At 31.1% G+C, this 21,903-nt stretch overlaps 1 protein-coding gene across 1 annotated transcript in view; it reads right to left on the bottom strand.

The window, feature by feature from the left end:
* Positions 1 to 21,903, bottom strand: part of LOC124359627 (filamin-A-like) — a 154,833-nt gene that overhangs the window by 90,270 nt on the left and 42,660 nt on the right. Inside the window, 10 exon segments of the mRNA XM_046812528.1 lie at positions 4,150 to 4,233; positions 5,652 to 6,134; positions 6,940 to 6,981; positions 9,257 to 9,313; positions 9,964 to 10,192; positions 10,939 to 11,157; positions 13,140 to 13,268; positions 14,931 to 15,089; positions 17,648 to 17,835; positions 19,580 to 19,691. Coding sequence (XP_046668484.1) covers positions 4,150 to 4,233; positions 5,652 to 6,134; positions 6,940 to 6,981; positions 9,257 to 9,313; positions 9,964 to 10,192; positions 10,939 to 11,157; positions 13,140 to 13,268; positions 14,931 to 15,089; positions 17,648 to 17,835; positions 19,580 to 19,691 — 1,702 coding nt within the window.

Here is a 21,903-nt window from a genome sequence, read left to right on the forward strand (position 1 = left end):
TTTTATTGTATACTACCATTTTTACCCAGTACACCAGGATAATCTTTAAATTTTGTGCAAGAAAACCTGTTTAAAAATTGTAAACAGCATCAGAGCAGATTGTATCAAGAGATCCAATAGTTATAGCTCTGTACCAGCTCAGCACTTTATTAACAATAGTTGACAAATGCAACTTTATAAAAATGAGTATGGATGTATTTGATAATATAATAGTTTAAGACAACTCTTTAAAGTGTATCAATACATTTTGAAAGCCCATGTAAATAAAATTATATCCAAAATTAACAGGTAAATCATCCAATAAAAAAAAATAAATAAAAAAATAAAACATGGAGATGACTTACATTAATTTAAATTAACTAAGATAAATAATTGTGTATTTTTAAATTTTTGCTTAATTACTGAAACAATACTATGAGGAATATTATTAGTACTACTAATAGGAGTTATACATAAGTATTAAGCAAATTAATGAATTGTTATTAGTCTATACAGGGTGAGTGGCTCTTGGTGTGACAAAATTTTTTGGGTTATAATGCAATGTAAATGTGATACAATGGCGGTTATAAAAAACTCTTAACTTCAAAAATTGGGTCTGAAATGAATTATTTTCAGTTTTTCTAAAAAACCCGTGTTTTTGTCAGTAAATCTGATATTTCTCAGCAACGTATAGATATATGTGAGCAAACTACATCATTTTTAGATTCTCCGTTAAATTTTAAATTTGAAAAAGTTATCGGTTCAAACAGTAAGAAAAGAAAATTAAGCTTCAGGTCGATTCAAAGGGCAAAGTTGCTAAGTTTCAGAAAAACTGAAATATCATTGAACCCCATCTTTTTACCACACCCTGTACACAAGAATGTGTCGAGTGATATTAAAAACTTTGGCATTTAATAGGCTTTAAAATGGTATGCCATGTGACCAACTATTTAGGTATTTTGCCATTAAAAAAAATCAGTATAGGTTAAAAGTTAACACTGAGTAGTCATAGGACAGTATAATAAACATAATTTTTGAGCATGCTTAACCGAATGTAACCGAATGCTTAACTATGGTCATATGGCATACCATTTTAAAGCCTATTAAATGGCAAAGTTTTTAATATCACTTGACACATTCTTGTGTACAGGGTGTGGTAAAAAGATGGGGTTGAATGATATTTCAGTTTTTCTGAAACTTAGCAACTTTGCCATTTGAATTGACCTGAAGCTTAATTTTCTTTTCTTACTGTTTGAACCGATAACTTTTTCAAATTGAAAATTTAACGGAAAATCTAAAAATGATGTAGTTTGCTCACATATGTGTATAAGTTGCTGAGAAATATCAGATGTACGTACAAAAACACAGGTTTTTTAGAAAAACTGGAAAAAATTCATTTCAGACGTAATTTTTATAGTTAAATTTTTTTATAACCACCATTGTATCACATTTACATTGCATTATAACCCAAAAAGGTTTGTCACACCAAGAGCCACTCACCCTGTATAACAAATAAATATTAAAAACATACAACTATTTAGTTATTCAGTTTCTTATAAGAATATCTTGGTATAGAAAAAATAAATAAACTATGAATGCATACACCATTACCATAAACGGAAGAAAAATTAAACCATTTCGCTAGTCAGATGGCAAGAATCTTTATTTCATTGGCTTCCACATTTTATATACAATGTTGCACTCTGGTGTTATACCAGCCTGTACCAAGATGAAATAAAAAATTAAATTTAGATCAATATCTACAACCAACCATCTTGCTTTTGTAATGATCACAAAATTTAAAAAAAATATCACATAGTCTAATAAGCTTAAATAATGTCAAATAATTAATAATTCTGAGAAAAGTTTTGAAATTATGGTGTACTATTTGTAGACTACAATATATTTTTTTATTTTATAATGTTGTAGTTAATAGGCTTTACTGTAAGCAATATTCATTTATTCCTAAAATATAATATAAAACTAAGAAATATTGTACTTTTATCTGATTACACAGTTTACATATATATCCTAATAATATTATAGATGTGAAAGTGCCTTAGTTTGTTTTGCTCTCACGCATTAACTATTCAACCGATTGTACTGAAATTTTACATGGACATTCTTAGGATCCCTTATATAGGCCTATTCTTATTTCGTACATCCTTCTGGGCTACACCCCACTGGTCTTTAAAGCATAAAAAAATCCCGCCTTAGTTTCTAAAGTTTTGTAATGTGAAATGAAAGAGCCAGTTAAATTTATTCAACTGTTATGTGTGAACGTTGTTTTATGACAGCACGACCAAATGTTTAATTATCTTAACCAATATTTTTAATTTCTTTCCATTTATACAGTGAAAGCACAACAAGAAAACAACACATTATTTCAAAATTGTGATAACAAGGAAAACCAATTTATTTATTCTGGGTCACAAAGTAGTAGACGAGACACTAAATGTAATTTTTATGTGATTGAGGTGACATCGCTTCTATTTCTCACTGATGATGTATACAGTACTGATAGGTTTATAAATACTGATATAATTCCTAGACTGGACCGAGTAAACAGTATGATATGGCGAACATGGGTTGGGATGCAAGAACTTTACTGTATCATGTATTTTTTTTTACGTATGGATAGCAATTGTCATAATGTAAGTATTTAAATGTGTTATTGTTGTTGATTTTAGTTTTTACCTTTCAATAACAATATCTATATCCAACAATTTAGAAAACTATACTGTTTTGAATCCAACCTCATTACAAAATCGTGTAGATTTATTTATATTATTTCTTGGGGCAAAATAGAGCAAACTCCAATTTTTCATTGGAAATATAATTATTTTGAACAAGAGGTGCAAAACATGAAATATGAATTACTCACACTTTTGCTTAACTTCTGGTCCTCTTAATCATGAATACTGTAAAATGGGTACCTGATGCGCGATATATGACTAATTCCACTTTAAAAATATAGAACCCTATCATATTACGTCACAAGTACTTTTACTAAGAAAACTATAAACTTCGACTTTGGAGTTCCTCTACATTAATTCAAAATAGTTCATGTGTTACTGAAATCATGGAAATTATTTAAACAAATACATGGAATGTTGAATAGAAATTGCGGGCAAAGGTGTGGGTATGTGCTAGTATATACAGTATATATTTAGCAATGGGCAAATCCAGAATTTTGGAATCTCGAATCCGATTCAAAATCTTAAAAATTCTGATTGATAATCTTAAATATCTTCTATAAAATCTTAAATAATCCTTCAGGAATATATTTATGATTCTCGGATTTAGAATATTAATAGCTTTTTTTTAAATCTAAGTATAATAAAAAAAAAAATTAACATCATTTCAATTTCTGTCACTCTTAAACCTTTGGAGACTGTATTATAATACAAAAAGTAATCCTAGAATATCACTCTATTGTAAAGGGATTTACAGAGTTTCAGAGAAATAGCTATATTTTAAGAAGAAAGCCATATCTTCTACCTTCTAATTTTTAATCATCTGTAATTTTTGTAATACTGATCAGGGGTCATCCACAAAAGTGAGAGGGGGACATGTATGTCAATAAACCAACCAGTCCGTGCACAACGCTCAACTCAGCTGTACAATCAAGGTCGATTTCATATTTTTAACTATTTTAATTTTGATGACCCGCCTAGACAAACTTTTAATTAATTTATTTTTGTCATGTGTTTGTGTGTGTAGGCCTACACTGTGGTTTTTATTAATTTTAGTATATTTGACAATGCCGTGATTGAGCGAAACGCGCTATGCCTAAGGATAAATTGGATTGCTTAAGTTGTGAGTATATAATATAAAATTTATACCAGCAAATCTAGATTGAAATAAAAATGTTATTTAATTAGTTATAGAGTTACGATTTTAAAAATTTAAAGTATGGCAGATATATATTAGCGATCAATAATTTGTGTGCTGTCGATTGTGCAATAATGACGTGGCGATCTCCACAGATTTGAATTTCTAATCCTGTTGATTAATTTTTGGATCCGAATCTTTGTTGAAGATTCGGTGGTTTCAATATTCGACTTCGACACATCACTAATATATTTATAGATATAAATAAAACATATATAATTTCCTTCACAGTATACTGAAATAATTTTGTTCTTATAAAAATGAACATCTAAGTACCTGCTTCATTGAGATTATTTTGAGTTTTGATTAAGGCGTCCCAAGAATCCCTTCGCTGACTTAGATTGGAAAGCATTGTTGACACTGAAACAAGATTGATTTTAAATCACGTTGAGAAATATATTCTGCAAAACAAGTTAAACACCACTACTTAAACCCAAGAAGGAAAGGACAATGATACCATGAAGAAAGAATGTCAATTACATATTCTTGTGTTTCAACAAATTGAAGCAATGAATCTAAAACGTCTTTAAGATGTAAACCATATTTATATTTTTTGAAGAAACACCATAAAACACGTACATTTAGAATAATTACAGAACTGAAAATTAATTGACAAGATCCAATAATCAAATCTGCTGCGATTCACTCTGTGACTAATTATTAGACTAAAGTCACATTCATGTCCTACCGCTTCCTAAAAGTTTATTGATCAATTATGCTGAAGGTTGAAGATATATTATCATCTAAAACTTGTCAGATATTTCTAAATATTTTATTTCTATACTACACATTTTACAATTCATGTTATTTATATTTGTATTTTGGATTAAGTAAATACTTTGTCAGAAAACTTTCATCATTCACTTTGTAACTTCAAAAGTTATAAGAAACAACAATTAATAATAACTCCTCACTTCTAGGGTGAACCCCGGCTCACTAAGCTTGTTTTTGTTTAGCTTTTCAGACTCAAAAACTTAGTTCACTTTTTCTGCCAGGGGTAGTATTATAAGCCATGAGTTTTGTTTCTAAACAATCACACAGTTTTACAGTTTCATTTAAGGCTATACGGTATAACAAAGAATAAATTTAAAAAAGAACATTCAGTTTGTTAAAACACAAAAAGATTTCAAGTATTTTTAAAGAGTTCTTTGAATTCTATAGAATATCTGAACTGTAGTTTTTTAGATTGCACTTAACAAGTAATAATTAGGCACTTACTCTTCTACTGTTGCAAGGCAATATGTCATTACCTGATTTTATGACTTCTCATACAGTTTTATTTTATATGTATGTACATAAAATAAAACTAGCTTCTTCTCTTTGTTTATTTTATTCAGTGTACGTTTATAAAGTGTACTTGAAAAAGTTGTACAGTAATAATTGTAGTTTTATTTTAAAACTGCTATAAATTATAAAGTAGCCTAAACAATAGCTTCCATTAAATTATTTTGGTAGCTCCAAAGAATAACTAAACATAATTGAAGTTTAAATAAATAGGCACTAATATAAAATGTTAATTGTGATTGTATATGGACGATGTCAACTGCATACTACATGTCTAAAGACAAACAAGTTATCTTGAATTTTTGCGCTTCTAATACAGAATATTTGTTTACTTAACACATCAGGGAAAGTTTGGTTGAGTAGTTTCTGAACATATATTGTATTATTAAATAGTAACATATACAAATTTAAATAGTATCAAAAATTGTAGCTAAACTAGTTTGGGTGGATACAATTTTATTATTACTGTTAAAATGTGCACTAGAATAACTTGCCTCTGACATTGGAAGAAGTGTCAACAGTGGAGGAAGTGTTGTACTGTAGACTCTGATTGGGGCTTGCCAGTGGACTGGGAGAGCTGCGGAACCCAGGGGAATGAACAGGAGAGTGTAGACCATTAACTGGAGGAGAACTGTTCACTCGGAAACCAGGAGAAACTTTCTCTACTGGAGAACTATTGATCCTGAAGCCAGGTGAAGTCTTCAGTATTGGTGAACTATGAACCCGGAATGCAGAGGATGACTTTTCTGTTGAAGAACTGTTGACTCGAAAAGCTGATGAGGATGATTTTTCTAACGAAGAATTATTGATGCGTAATGCTGGAGATGCAGTCTTCTCCACGGGTGAGCGTAGAGGTGATGCCAGAGGACTGGCACCTCGGTAGCCGAACGGACTGGGACTGTGAGAGTTGACAGGAGAACTGATCTGATGGACAGTTGGAGAATGCACTCTGTTGAATGTTGAGTAACGACTACTCTCTACAACAGAAATGTCAGGCCATGAAAACAGATTAACATAGTTACATCTATTATGTACAACCAAATGCTCTTAGGGATTTGTCAGATTTTGTATAACAATTTAACATTTTCAAGATTTATTTGTAACATGTTTACTAACATGTAACATATATTAACCAACATAACATGTTTAATTTTACATCAATGGTTTGCAATATAAGAGGTATTGGTCAAGTTATAAAAATGCAATGCCTGAAAAAGTCATAAATTAAATGAAGACATGACATTAAAAATCATAAATAACACATTAAAACAAGCAGTTTTGACAAAAGTATTATTTTTGGGGAGCTAATTAATCTCAATAGTTTCACGATTTGAACTGGCCATTGCTACATTGAACATTTAAACAACCTAAACCTAAAAATCCTGGCTATAAATAAATGTAAACATAAAAATCATTTGGACTTCCACTCACCCTGTCTGGCTAGTGGCACCCAGCCAAACATATTTAAGGACATACAATACTTGAGAAGAGTGACACAATTTTGGTGCAAGAATAAATCAAAAGCTGCGATTTTGACATTCCATAAAGAGATGCTTGTCATTATAAAAAAAAATTCTTAACTATTAAAGCGTTTCCAATTCCAATACTATTTAAAATCAAGAATACTGCCTTAATACCATCAACATAAAGATGCATGTTATAGATTAGTTTGAATTACGAGTAGTTTTCATAACCAAATACTAAACTGCACTCTTATCATTTCTACTTGTACAATCATAAAGTTAATACAAATTTCAGTTGAACTACAATTAAAGTATTTACCATGTGTTGATGAAGAATATGAGTTTTTGCTAGCTGATGAATCTATAACAGAAATAAAGACAACATGGTAATTTTTTTAATCAAATTTTGGATAATGTTTATACACAATGATCTATACAAGCATTTTTTAAGATGACTTCTACCCAATTGGGTACATGCTGATAATTTGTAAACTCATACCACTGAAACTTTCTTATGAGTATTTTTATGAATACATTGATGTTTGTGATTGGTTAAATAGATGAACTCTTACTTATGAAGACAAACAAACCCCATTGTCTTCTCTTCAGCCACACAATAATTAAAATTTTAAGTTATGAAAAGTAATACTTTACAACAAGGTTACTAATAATTTTCTAAATATATTTGAAAATAGTTACATGGCTGGACACAGAATATATTTCTGTTCTATTCATTGCTCAGTAAAGTATAAGACAATGTGTACCGTAACTAAGAAAAATAACATCAATGATAAAATTAATAGTTAGTTTATGCATTTTGTTGACAGACTCAAGGCAAATTAGTAGATCATCTAGACAAGTGTTAACCTGTTACCCTTTTTCTTGCCTTTTCTGCAACTACAAAACTGTTTTAACAAATAACTCATGGCAAACACTACAGTATAATATTTATGCTGCATTCAGGGTAGGACGCCCGTGCACTGACCAGGTTCCATCACTCACAACTTTTATTCAAAAAGGATTCTAGAAACATCTGGAAGAAATTTCTCCTGTATTTATGGACGTAACACCTGTATATGACGTCATGTAGAAACAGGGATTGTTTTATAGGCTCTCCAAAATGATTCAGTTCTTGAAAATTGGAAAAATAATTTTTAAATGACAGATCCATTAAGGTGTGCCTTGGAATAAAGAAAAGTGGTTGGAGAAGACTGAAAAACCTGTCTTTGCACCAACACTGTTCAATTTTTACGTTGTGGACCTGTCTGGAACAGTGACGGAACAATTCATCTATGCTGACAACAACAACCTGGGCTATCAGCATAGACACCTCCAGACAACGGAGCAAGTTTGACATCTGACCTCTGGACCCTTGACTTGTTCTTTGTGAACTGGGGCCTCCAGCCAAGCCTTATAAAGACAGAGACAACCAACTTCCATTTAAACACGAGACTAGCTAAGACCGGGATCATAGACAAATATCATGACCAAGAGCTTCAGTTCAATCTAATATCCATGCACATAGGCATTACCTTGGATAGAACACAATAATTAAAAAACCACCTGATTAAGTGCGCTGGTAAAATTCATTCGTAAACTCATAGCACAAGTCGGGGAACAGGAGCAAAGGTTTTAAGTATCTTATCACTTGTTTAATCTGTGGCTGAATATAGTTCCCTGAAACTGGCAAACTAAAGTTGTGGATACAAAACTGAACAGCGCAATGAGGATGATATCCAGCACTATCAAATCCACTTTCACACGGTGGTTACCTGCACTCAGTTCTCTCCAGCACATTTACGGAGGAGACTATCGTCCGAGATGTTAAATGAGGCACTTTGAGCAATTTTGGGCTTGCCCATCAACAGATATGCCACTGATCTTAGATGGAGACTTAAATCCAGAAACCGGCCATATTACTACTCTCAGGAAGTTAGGAACAGATTTAGTAAGGTGAGGCCTGGGCTGCAGAATGGGTACTCTTGGGCTACAAATGATCTGTTTCAATTTAACCCTAATTCTAAACCCATGAGGGTAGATCTGCAGAGGAAGGTGTGGTACAGGCTAAACCGTTTTTGAACAGGCTATAGCAGGTGTGGGTACATGAAGCACAAATGGGGCTGAATAGGATCCCCTGAATACGAGTGTAGAGTGCCTTTGCAGACAACTGATCGTATTCTCAAAGAATGCCCTTTATATAGATACAACTCCAATTTCAGAAATGTAAAATTTTACACAGCAATGTGATAGACTAGATTTCTGGAAATACAATTTGTCTAAGCATTGTGCACAAGTCAGTGCCATGTCATACAATAAAAATTAACAGTAAAAAGTCGTATATTTCTTGGCTTAAACATAACAATAAAGAGAAAAAGTATTATTTTTTACAAACATTTCAGTGCTAAAATATTTTTCTCTTAGTACTTATGCAAACCATTTATTAAAAGCGTAAAGCACAATGGAACATTTTTAACTAAAATCTGGTGGTTGTAAACAAGTTTAAGTATAGACTCAATAGATGATAGGTCTCATTGAAGGCAATATGTTTACAGCAACAATGATTTAGATAAAGTGATACTAGCACTGACCAAGGACATGAATGACTTGGAAATCTGTGCAGAAGAAAAAGTACTCACTGTAGCGTTCCATCTTCATCTGTTCTCTAGTACCAACCCTTAGAGCAAATGGACTACCTGGAATAACATTTTGAAACTTTTGTTAATCCCTTAAATACAATAAGTATTTTTATGCAAACATAAATAAAATATAATTGGCTGAGTATTAAAAAAGCCTGTAACCTATGGGGCTGGTAAAAAATAGATATAAAAAGAGAAGTATGATTAAAAGAGAGATGTTAAAAATGAGCTGATACCCATTAATCTTACAGGTCATAGATTAACAGTTGTTTTTGCTAAATATAAGTTATTAATAGAACATTGGTGTGAGTTTGCATTACTCCTCTAAATAAAACAACTTACTTTATTTGTACTTAAATACAATTTTATTTTCATTTTTTGGCAACTGGTGTATATTAAGTTGGTACCATTTTCAATTGTATCTTTATGATAACCTTACTCAAAGATTTTAAAACTACAGCCACATAAGTCCCTTGTTCTAATTACTTCATTCAAAAGTCAAACTGAACTTCATTATAAACTTTTTCCAGTTAAACTCCTTGAATTATTATCACCAATGATTTTATTGTTTATGTAAGTACAACAATACAAGGGTACAATTTTCAGCAGTAACCTCTGACTATAATAATCCATTGTAGATATTTAAATTACATTATATGCTACTTATAAGATAAACCTTACTCATAGAATGCAATATTTGGATTTACCTTTAACCAGAGATCCATTGAAGTAGACGTATATCCTGTACTTGCCAGGCCGGTTGGTGTGAAGAGATACGTTGTATATGCTATCTCCTACCTTCTCTATTGTGTGTGGGAGAGAATGTTTATCTTGCACGATGTCAACAATTATTCTGCCCAAACCTCCAGTTCCTCGGGCATCAATTGTAAAGTCAAAAATGCTTTCTGGGATTGCGGGCGACTCCAAACCCAGCAGCTGAACAAATAAGTTTAAACTGTTTTTGGAATGATAAAAGAGAAAACAAAATACATATATTATAACAACTCAGTCTGTTTGTAAATTAACACATCATCCAATAGTTAGTGTCTTTTAATTATTAATTTTATAGGATTTAGTTGGCTGTGAAAGGAAACAGGTAGAATTAATTTAGTTATGTTATTTACACTTTCGAGGTTTACCATAAAAAATTATACTGGTTAGTCTAAGTAAAATATTTAAATTTTTTTTCTCTGTATTATATATATATATATATATATGTATATATATATATATATATATATATATATATATATATATACTTTTTGTGATTCAATGTTTATTGAAATTAAATAAGGCTATTGCCATTTATACAAATTTAATGTATGTATATATACATTCAGGTGTAGAAATGCAAAAAAAGCTCAACTATCAAACATGAAGTAGACTTATTTTATCCCTTTAATATTTCAGCATTTACAGTTATCAGATTTGTTATATAAATAGCAATTGTTTAAGATTTTAGCAGTTCAGCAATGGGTTGCATTGAATTCTTGGTTTTCCAGTTTTCAATGCTGGTTGCCACTCTGCCAATGGTCAAATACATGGGGCCACGTATAGGGTTTTTGGTGTCATAGGTGAAAACAAACTATGCGCCCTAATTTTGTGCCTGTTTAAAAATAATCACATATTTAGCATTTGAATAGTTGTACAGTACATTTTTGCTGTAATGCAGCTGTGTTTACCTTGACACCATCAGGATCAAAGACGAAGCATGTGAAGGGGCCGCCTTGGATGAGCTCACCACTATGCATGACTGCGATGCTCCACTCACCAGCCTCGTCGGGTTGAAAGGTTGCTGTGTACACCCCCCCTCGCTCAGCCACCGGACAGTCCAGGCTACGGCCTGTAGGAGACCTAGCCACCACATCAATGTTCCCACTCCTTGCTCCATTAGAATTCACCTGAGTACAACACATGTATTTAATTTTACATTTTTCAAACTACCTTTTCTTTGTTGAAATCATAACCTAAATGTTAAGATGGATTATATTTTTAAATGAATATGTGAAATAAATACATTCAATAAACCTTTCTTTAGCCTAAAAATCGTATATGGCTCATTTTTATACCCAAACATGTAGTGGATTAGGGAAAAAATCATTAAATGCTTATATAATGTGATACTTTTATAATTTATAAATGATTTGTGTGTCATACCATAGGTAATTGAAAAAAATAAAATATTTATTCTAAATGTAGAAACGTAATATAAAAAAATCTTTAAACATTATCTTTTTGTTATTTATAAAATTTTGAGTTACATGTAAAATACTGCTATGTAGACATTTTGAAACAATTTTTCTCTAAGTTTCTTTATAGCAACCAATATAAAATAAGCATAAAATATTATCTCAAAAAATAAAAATTCCAGTAAATTAAAATGTAAACAAACTAGCTAAATCGAGTTCTTTTGCTGACGTATATTGGATATATAAAGGTTTTAAAATAATATTTAACTTTAAGTTCTTTTTTTTTTATTCCTGTTCATTGCAATGCCAGCATATCTTCTGGTTCTATGCGTGGATATCAGCTACTCAAGGGAAAAAAAACAAACCCTAATTTTTATTTTATGTCGTACTTTGTGTAGTGGTATATAAAAATATTATCTATACAAATATATATATATATATATATATATATATATATATATATATATAATATATATATAGGTCAAATCGATCTTGTGTACTGTAAGAATGTTACCTTGAAGCAAGAGTTGGGGCACTGCAGGCTTCTTTCTAACCCAAAGTGCTGGACAGCTGTCTACAGCATGTCATCACTGTTTTATCCATTGTTTCAATTAACTACTAAGCCTTGTCCTACATAATACAGTTTTACAAGATAATTTTATAAGTGGCCCCATTTAATAGTAATAATACCATATTACTGCTACCATTCCTTTTGCAAATATTCATTGATTTTGCTATCTAATTAATTGCTAGAAATGTTAGATTTTTACCATAACTTTCTTATTTTGTACAAATTTAAATAAGATTTTTAAAAGTTTGTGCTCATGTATTTGAAATTGGAAGACTTAATCTTAAAACACCATAAAGGCAAAACTAAAACTTTTAGAATGTTATAAAGTATTTTTATCCTTTTTAATAGTACAATCAAAACTTGATATACAAACCCCAACAATCAAACATTTTGCACTGATGACAAAAGACAGCAGAATGAATTTTTGAGATAGCACATGAAAGTGCTACTTCATACTGAGTTGATTACGCCCTCTTCTGCTGTTATCGCACTATAGAAAGGTTTTTATGTTTAGTTTAATTTATATTATATAACGTCTGCAAAATAATTAAGAAAAGTAATAAATTAATGATGAAAGAGTTTCATTTATTAATAGATACATTGAAAGTATATACATTTAGGTAGCAAAAAATTAACTAATACATTTTCCGAAATCATAGTTTAAATTCTTTAAAATCCTCTATGTTGAAGTCTAAATTTCCAAATTGTTTTTGGGGAGGACCCTGATCCTCTACACGATTGGAAGGGAGCTTGTTTCATACACCCTATAACTCCCACGGTTTGTCAACCCCCCCCCCACCCAATCAATGGCACCCTTAATCCTCCCCTGATATACAGCCTCATGAAAGAAGTACCATAGCACTTAATTGAGAAGCTGGTGAAAAAAACATTTGTAATTACCCTTAATGTAATATCATCCTTTTTATTACATGTGTTATATCAAAATGAGGCAGATCACACTAATGCTGGAAGGAAAATATTTGTTGTACAATACTATATATTGAACCTTTGTTACAAACCTACTGTGAAAATCAGACATTTACTGCCCAGACATTTTATTTAAAGAGTTCAGAAAAAGCAAAATATTCCAAAATTCTAACCAGACATCAATCAATTGACTCACCAACACTTCCACAATGGAGCCGACGGCACAGGGCTCCATACCAGTGTATGTAATGTCAGACAGCTCCGGCATCGCCCGGATGTAGAACGGACAACCCTTCACCACTTCTCCTTCATTGTACACTGTAACCTGTTTTCAAAGTTCACCAGTTGTTTACCATTTTTTTTATTATTATACATTCAAAAACATAATTTGTTTAGTGTTAAAGTAGAATTAAGTGATGTGATAAATGATTAAATGACTTTTGCAAAAAAATAAAATTCATACGTGGTGTTGAACTATTTCTTTTTAGTTGCTAAAATATGGTAGACTTGGTGATCTTCACGATTCTTTATATTTAGTAATTACTCAAGATTAAACTCAAATGTCTTATTTCCTTTTTCATAATTGTAACTAAAAAAAGCACAGATTTTTATTTTTTATTATTTCAATGGCATCACCATTTCAACAAGTAAGTTTCAATTTTATCTACATGTATAACAATTGGCCAAAGAAACTATTTAGTAGACTAAAACAAAAACAATAGATACATAATGAAACAAATAGATATGAATTGTAAGATGCATAACAAGAAAGTATAAATAGGTAACAAGTAATGTGTAACAATAAATAGATAAATATATAACAATAACAAAGAAAGATGCTTAACAAGAACGATGCAAAACAAGAAATGAACTATGACGTAGGTAACAGTTTTGACAAACAAGTTAACTGTGATAATAAAATAAAAGACTGAGACACAACACAGGCAGGGTATGTGTAGAGACGAGATAGGTACACAGATCTCTATATCTTAATAAATATAACAGTACCTATTACAAACTCAAGTAAATATACAGGTCATCACTTGTTAGCTTACAACAACTGAGACAACAGCTTGGCTATTATGAGCAGACCTTTTTGTGACCAGTACATTTTAGGACAGTTTATAATAATTAGTACTAGTTTTATTAAGTGCATGTTTAAGAGATAGTGTGCATTGAGATGACACACAGCATATAGGTTATCTTGTATGTTCATATTAATAAACTTCAATCTAAGTTCATATAGAGCCACAATTACAGCCAAGATATGTATGACTTGTGCGTAGTACAACACTTTGGTACTATTTGTTTATTTTAACCTAAAATATAGTTGTTTTAGGTTAGTTATTCACCTGTGAAAGAGAACAGATTGCAGATCTCAAATTGTTTTACTGACTTTTTGTACCACTGGAAAATGGCAAGAAAGGATATTTCGTTTAATTTCAAACTTACTTATCATTTTAACCCTTAAAAGTGTGGTATATGAATATGCCTATACCATAAAAAATGTGGCATATGATAATATCTGTATTGTCCAATTCCAGTTTATTGTGTACATTATAATTCATGATAATGCTGTGCATGTGTAGGAATGCGTAAATATATAACTGTCAGAAGCAAATTGGATTACATGTTGTGTAAAACTCAATATAAAACCAGTGCTATTCTTTTATTCATGTTTTGTTTTATGATGTGACAAGCAGCATACGGATATAACTGTGAGGGGTGGCAATAAATATGGTGAGTTTACATGTAAAACCAGTAGATCTTTTGTAAACAATATTTTTGTTGGCTTTTATTTTTCCTAAAAATCGAAAAATACGTTTAACTTTGGCAAAAACAATTATTTTATCTCTAAATGCATGCTAATTGAACTAAGACCAAATTTGCTTCAGCACTTTAAGGGTTAAAATTTGTAACTATTATCTTATTAAATCTGACATCAAGAAATCTGATATACGAGTATGTAACAACAAGAATGACTGACCTGATGCATGCCAACATGGGTGGGAGTAAATACGCCCTTGCCGCTAACAGAATCGAATGTGAGACGGCAGTCCACCCTCTCCTGCTCAGGGCCTATCACCTCCACACTGATGTTTCGATGATCCACCTCGTCACTCAGCCATTCTATTTTGAAGTTTGTCTGGAACACATCAATCATCAGGGGTGATTTTCAGGTAGAAATAACAAAAAGTTATGTATTACACTGGAAGCTGTCATGCTAATATTATTTCCCCTTTTAATTTCATACAGAATTCCAAATAGTAATTCAATAAACACTTTTAACATTTTCTGGCCACAACTTAGTTTATACAGTTATTGGTAAAACATTGTTATAATTAAAAAATGAGTCTACATAAAATTTAAAATATGGAATAGTGTTATATAGCCATTAGATGAGTAAAATCAAATTTAGAGGATTATTACCACAATGGTGCACATTTAAAGTTCATATTAATAAGCCACAATGATAGCAAAGATATTTTATAAGATCAATTTTTGTACCAATTATGAACTTGTTTCAGAATTTCTTCTCCATTCTTGGTGATATAAAGATTCTTATGGGATTTACATGTGCTCTATATCTTGAAAACTATGAGATTAAAAAAGGGTTATTACAAAATGTGTAAGAAATGTTATAAGCATTCAACAAGAACACATTTTGTTGTTTTTCTATAGGTCCATAACAAATTGTGATTTAATAAAATTTGAACAGCTGCCATATTGAAATGAAATGGAGTACAAGACTGCCCAAAGAACTTAGCTTAGATATTCATAAGATCAATTATTGTACCAAGTTTAACTTGTTTGGGCTTTTTTTGGGTCAGTTATTGTTTCCACAAACAGTGTTACAAAGCATATATAAATATCATACACACCCACGTGTGCGCACAAGCACACACACATAACTTTGGGATGGTGAGTGGTTTACATCCTTGGGGTCATACTCAGTGGACAAGAAATTAAAAACCCAAGACTGATTGCAGACCACCTTAACACCTTCTTTACAAATGTTGCCAATGAAACGCTTCAATTAAGTGGACAACTTGACGAACGAAAGATATTGCCAGCTGAAATATTCCAACCCTAATACTACATCCCACCAATAGACAGGAACTAGCAAAACTCATCCAATCTCTAAAGCCAAAAAGCTTCGCTGGCTACGACAATATCTCCACAAAACTTTTGAAAACATGTAAAGAAGAACTGATTGATCCCCTAATGGATATTATCAACAAATCATTCAATTCAGGAATTTTCCCATCTGCACTAAAAATAGCCAAAGTTTATCCAAAATACAAGCAGGGACCCACTACTCAAACAGCCAACTACCGCCTGATATCATTGATACCCACCTTCTCAAAATTAATTGAAAAACTTGTGCTGTCCAGACTCATACACCACCTATCAATTAACCAGCTACTGACACCTGAACAACATGGTTTCCTGCCAGGCAAATCAACAATAACAGCACTGATAGGTCTAGTGGAGTTTTTGGCTGACCAATTGGAAGACGGAAACACATCCACTGCCATCTTGCTTGACTATAGTAATGCTTTCGACTGCCTTAGCCATGACCATCTCCTATCAAAACTAACTACTCTTGGGATACAAGGACAAGCTCTTAACTGGTTCAGAAGTTATCTCACCGGACGAAGACAGATGACTGAGGTGAAGTACACAACCAGGGGTTTAACACGCCAAACAACATCAGGGCTGCAAACCGTCACCCGAGGAGTGCCCCAGGGATCTGTGCTCGGGCCAGTCCTTTTCATTCTGTACACCAATGACTTCCCCCGATACATGGAAAACTACAGCAGCACAGTAATGTATGCTGATGACACTGTGATGATACTTTGAAAGAACTGACGACTAACAGATTGCTTTTCTGTCTTGTTTTTGTCTTATTTTCTTATTTATGTATTGACACGTGTATTATTCTCTAAGATTGTGTAACAATAAAGAACAACAACAGTGACATTATGCAAAACATCTTCAGTAAGTGTTACCTTAAGAATGTACCTTACAAATTTGTACAGTGAAACTTTGTTGCTTTATTTTGCTAATACATTATTTCAAAGTGTCTGTTACTTTGTGAAAAATCTTTGTAGATGAGGATCAAACAGTGTTATACCAATGTGTAGAAATGATAAAAATATTAATACAAATTCTATCTAGACCTACCTGGAGTTTTAAGTTAAACTCATAATGTGAATAAATATTAGTTAGAGCCACAATATTTATGCAGTTAAATAAATTCTACAAATTAAAAATAAAATTTAATCCAAATTTACACTGTACATATTTACAAATTATATTTATATATTTCATAACAATCATGCAATCCGTTATCAACTAATTCACGCAAGTTATGAAAGTTGAAAGATTCAACCATTTATAACTTTTGATTGAGAATTTATGTAGATGTGTTCATATCTTTGTTTCTTAAAAATCGAAAGGCCTATAAATAATTACCAGTTTACAAAAATGGTAAGAATTGTTTTAGAAATTCTTAATAAAATATTGTATTTTGGTTAAATATCTTAGCAAAGAAAATTTTCAAGAAATACCAATCTACAAGAAAAATTCTACATATCAATGTTATTGGTTACCTAATATAGTTTAATCATATGAAATGTACAAATAAATCATTTATTAAATTGCATGAAGCAAACACCAAACCAAACATGCAAGACTGACCATAGTGTTTATCCTAGTGGTGTGGCTGTCGCTGCCTGCTGCCACTGTAAGGGAGGGAGCAGTGCGTGGGGGTATCCACTGAAAGTGTGCAGCATACGCCATAACACCCAGATGTTCTACGTTTGAGTCAACCATATCCTTGGCCCTCAGAAGGGGTTCTACCCCTAGTTTCCGACCAGCGTTAATACCTGCTCACACAACCATCATAAGTGAAGGGAAGAATGCAAAACAAAATTCCTAGCATATCTCTCTCTCCCTCTCTGGAGAAATACAACTTAGTGTGGTAATGCAAATAATATTTCCAACAAAGAAAGAAGCTGTGCGAAGTACTAAGCAAATTACTATTCAGTGCACATATGATCAAATGATCTTTAGGATTTTTCAAATGATTATAAAGCGATTTGAAGCTTTGCATTTCTAAATATGTTATTGGTGAATTTCACCACCATAAATTTATATGGTGGTTATTCCATATAAATTATAAGGTTATTCCTTATATTTATATGAATGGTTATTTAAGATAGACTATGTTTTGTATTTTAGTGTTCTTACTTAATTTCCAATTTACAATATTATCCTCATAAAAGCAGAACATTGCAATATTAAATACTAGTTTCAATTTTTTTAAAGTACCACACAAAGTTCAGAAATATTTTAGAGTGTGCTGATGGCCGTGTAGTCTAAGACGTCGGACTTTTGATCTGAGTGAGAGAGAGAGAGAGAGAGAGAGAGAGAGAGAGAGAGAGAGAGAGTGTAGTTTCACATCCTGTCTGTGACCATAGCACTTTGTACTTTTTATCAGTACAATCAACATTGTACTGTATTGACTCTTTCCCCTTATTCTGTCGTATCCTTGCACGTGCCAGTGACCCAAGAAGATGGAAGAATAAGGTCTAAAAGTGGATCGGCCGTTCTTTTTTTTCAAGACATTTAGATTATAAAGTAATTTTGTGTGTGGATGGATAGTCTGAAACTCCAGTCTAGAATTGTTTATTACATTAATTACACTAGGCTCTAGGCTTACTGTTAGCATGTAAAAATGTCAAGCTCAAACCGAGAATAAAACCTTGGTCTGGGGTGATAAGCTGAGACACTAATAACTCAGCTACCTGGGGCTGTTATGAAGTAATATTAAATTGTAAAAAATAACTAATTATGATACAATATAAATTCCATATCCAGTCTGTGAGTCAAAACGCACTTGGGATAGTCCTGATACATCCTATAAACAGAAAATGATTATTTTTTGACAATTTTAGATATCTAAAACTATTATTTAGTGCACATATTTGTATTTTAATCAAAAGATCTTATATTCTAGATGTGCCTTTTGCAGGTTTAAAATACATCTGACTATAGGGCTCTGCTCTACTGGAGTCGAAACTTCCAATGTTAATTCTTATGAGACTATTTTCTGTTTAGTGACAGCTGATTACTAAAACAGGTGTTGCTAAGGCATTATTCTCAATCCAATAATAATAATATCAGTTTATTTCTTTATTATGGTCTACACTAGTTCATCCTTATTTAAAAATTCTAAAGTGGTTTTTAAGTTATACAAAAACATTACATTTCTTAATGAGCTGTTGCTAGAATTTTGTTGCATATAAAATAATCTTATTAATACAAATACAAATGTATTCAGTATTTTCTCAAAATTCATTTCACTCTTCTAAATTGTGTATGTAATATATTTAGTTTAAGAACTTCTGCCCTTAAAATAGGCAAGAAACTGAACAGAACCCTTCACCATGACTCTTTACAAGTGTTATTTGACAGCTTCTATGATGATGATAATAATAATAATACATCTAATATTTGATACCTAAATTTTAATTTATGAATTGGTATTGTTCCATTAAAACTATCTAAAATTTAGTTTGATATTGACAATTCTTTGTAAAGCTATAAAATAACGTTTGAGTAACAAACCATTGTTGAGATTGGACTCCCATACGAGGGGATCATTGCTGAGTTGGTGCCTGGCTGGAGCTCCCAGAGATGTTGTCAAATCACACAACACACTGCCATCGTTCCAGTCTCTCTATGAGAATATACATTACATTACAAAATAATAAATAAGAAACGATTCTGTATTACCATAAATCACAATCATAATAATATATCAAAATAACAAAACGTAACAGAGTTAATAGAAACTATAATTATAATTAAAGATATTGAAAAATTATGTGATATATAATTCAGAGAGAAAAGTTTATTTGAAATTACTTCCTCAAGCACAAAAAGTAAGAAAATAAATTTAAAAATATCCGTTAGGAAAACATATTTGTAATATCTGTGTAACCATTGTCATTAATGTGTTTGTAAATAAAGTTGTAAGCTACATAAGATCATTTTATCTCACAGGAAAAACTTATAAATTTCAAATAATTTTGAATCACAAAAGGAAGGATTACTTATATTAGTTTTACAGTATAATCTACGACTATTTTTGATCAATATACTCTCATAGTTTGACCATTGTATAATCCAATTAATTTTGGTGTCTTCCAAAGTACAATTAGTTGCAATGTTGTTTTACAAGATTGATAATTTCTGCACATATCTATGGATAAAGTGTTTTGCTTTGGCTTTGGAAAGAATTGGTATGGTACAGAGTTCAAAAAGTTTGATTGAGAGTTTGTTAGTGCACAACTCATTAATACAGATTCTACAGGAGGACGCTCCATTCAAACACCCTTCAAAATTTATTTCTTTCCAAAAACTGTACTGACTTTCATTCAATCATTTCTTTAAAAAGATACAATTCAACAATCTTTTTCTGGGAACATACAATATACTGTTACCAGTAACACAATATATAGTAGCCATTGTATATCGAAAGATTTCAGAACTTGGATCATTTGCAACAATGAATTACTGCTGTTTTTTAGTCACAACTAAAATTATCCACTGCATCTGTGCTGAGTTGAGATCTGCCAACATTGAAAAATACTCCGTCATGGGAAAATATTTATAAATTCTTTTATAATAATCAAAATAAAAAATAATTGAGGATATATTGAAGAAAAATGTTATTATCCTGTAATCACAAAATCTTCACCATCTCCTGTGGCTAAATATGTCTACAACCTTTAAAAAAACTATTAAATACTTGCCGCATCTTGGAATTTCAATTTTGTCTATACATTCAATTTAAATGTCAGTATTTTTTATCTGAATATATTAATAGCAGGTACTACTGTTTTCTTGTTGTTTTTTATTTTCCTTAAACATGTCAATTAGTTTATTGTAAAGCTGTGTTATGAGTATGTCTAGTTTCAATTTTTAGCAATTCAAAATTAAACTTTATTTTTTAAAGTTTAGATTCTATACCAAATATTTCTAAATTTTTGCATTTTAGCTAGTTCAATAGTGACAATGGTTTGATAGTCCTATATGATTTTTTAACTTATAAAATTTTGAAATTAATCAATTTTTTTAGCATTAAATTACAAAAGAATTTAGCTATATTTTCCTTTTAATAAAAACAAAAGAAGTTGTTTTCATTAAATGAATAACTAATATCCTGGGATCTACTTTCTTCTAACCTGTACTTCTAGTACATAATTTGTTTCCATCATTAGTGTCTCTAAAACAAGATATTTTAAACCCTGTATAATGTGTATTAACCCTAGAACTGGCGGTCATTTCATCCTGTAGTGTCGGGCTGTTTTGGAGCTTCGCGCAAGGTTTTTAAAAAAAAATTATTAAAAATATAAAATAAAAGCAATATAAATAAGAGTATATATTTTTGTGTTCAGAATTAAACGTAGAATTGCACTATATTGTAAAATTAACCATAAAAAATGTTCTAATAAACACTTTTTTTAATCAAATATAAAATTTACGAAAAATATTTCTTAAATTTGGGGGGGGACCATACCTAGCAAATGAAGTTATAGTGAGAAATATTTATAAGTGAGATAGCCATTCTGTGTCAAATTTTATCTAGTTTCAGAAAAACATAAACATTATACACATTTATGAAAGCATCATAAAGCTATAGAACAAAAAGCAGCGATGCGTATAAATTCTGAAAATCGGGTGTGTACACGTAAGACTTTGGTAAAACAAGTTTTTCAAATACATTTATCTATGAATACATGTTATTTTGCATATTTTATTACTTAGAATAAAATAGAATATACAGTAGTAATGAAATAATTACCATAAATTATTTTTTTTTAAAAGTAAAAAAAGTTAAATTTTGCCATTATTCAAAATTATTCAAAAATTTTGTGAAAATTTTC

The sequence above is a fragment of the Homalodisca vitripennis genome, chromosome 4 (genome assembly GCF_021130785.1).
Source record: "Homalodisca vitripennis isolate AUS2020 chromosome 4, UT_GWSS_2.1, whole genome shotgun sequence".
Taxonomy (NCBI): domain Eukaryota; kingdom Metazoa; phylum Arthropoda; class Insecta; order Hemiptera; family Cicadellidae; genus Homalodisca; species Homalodisca vitripennis.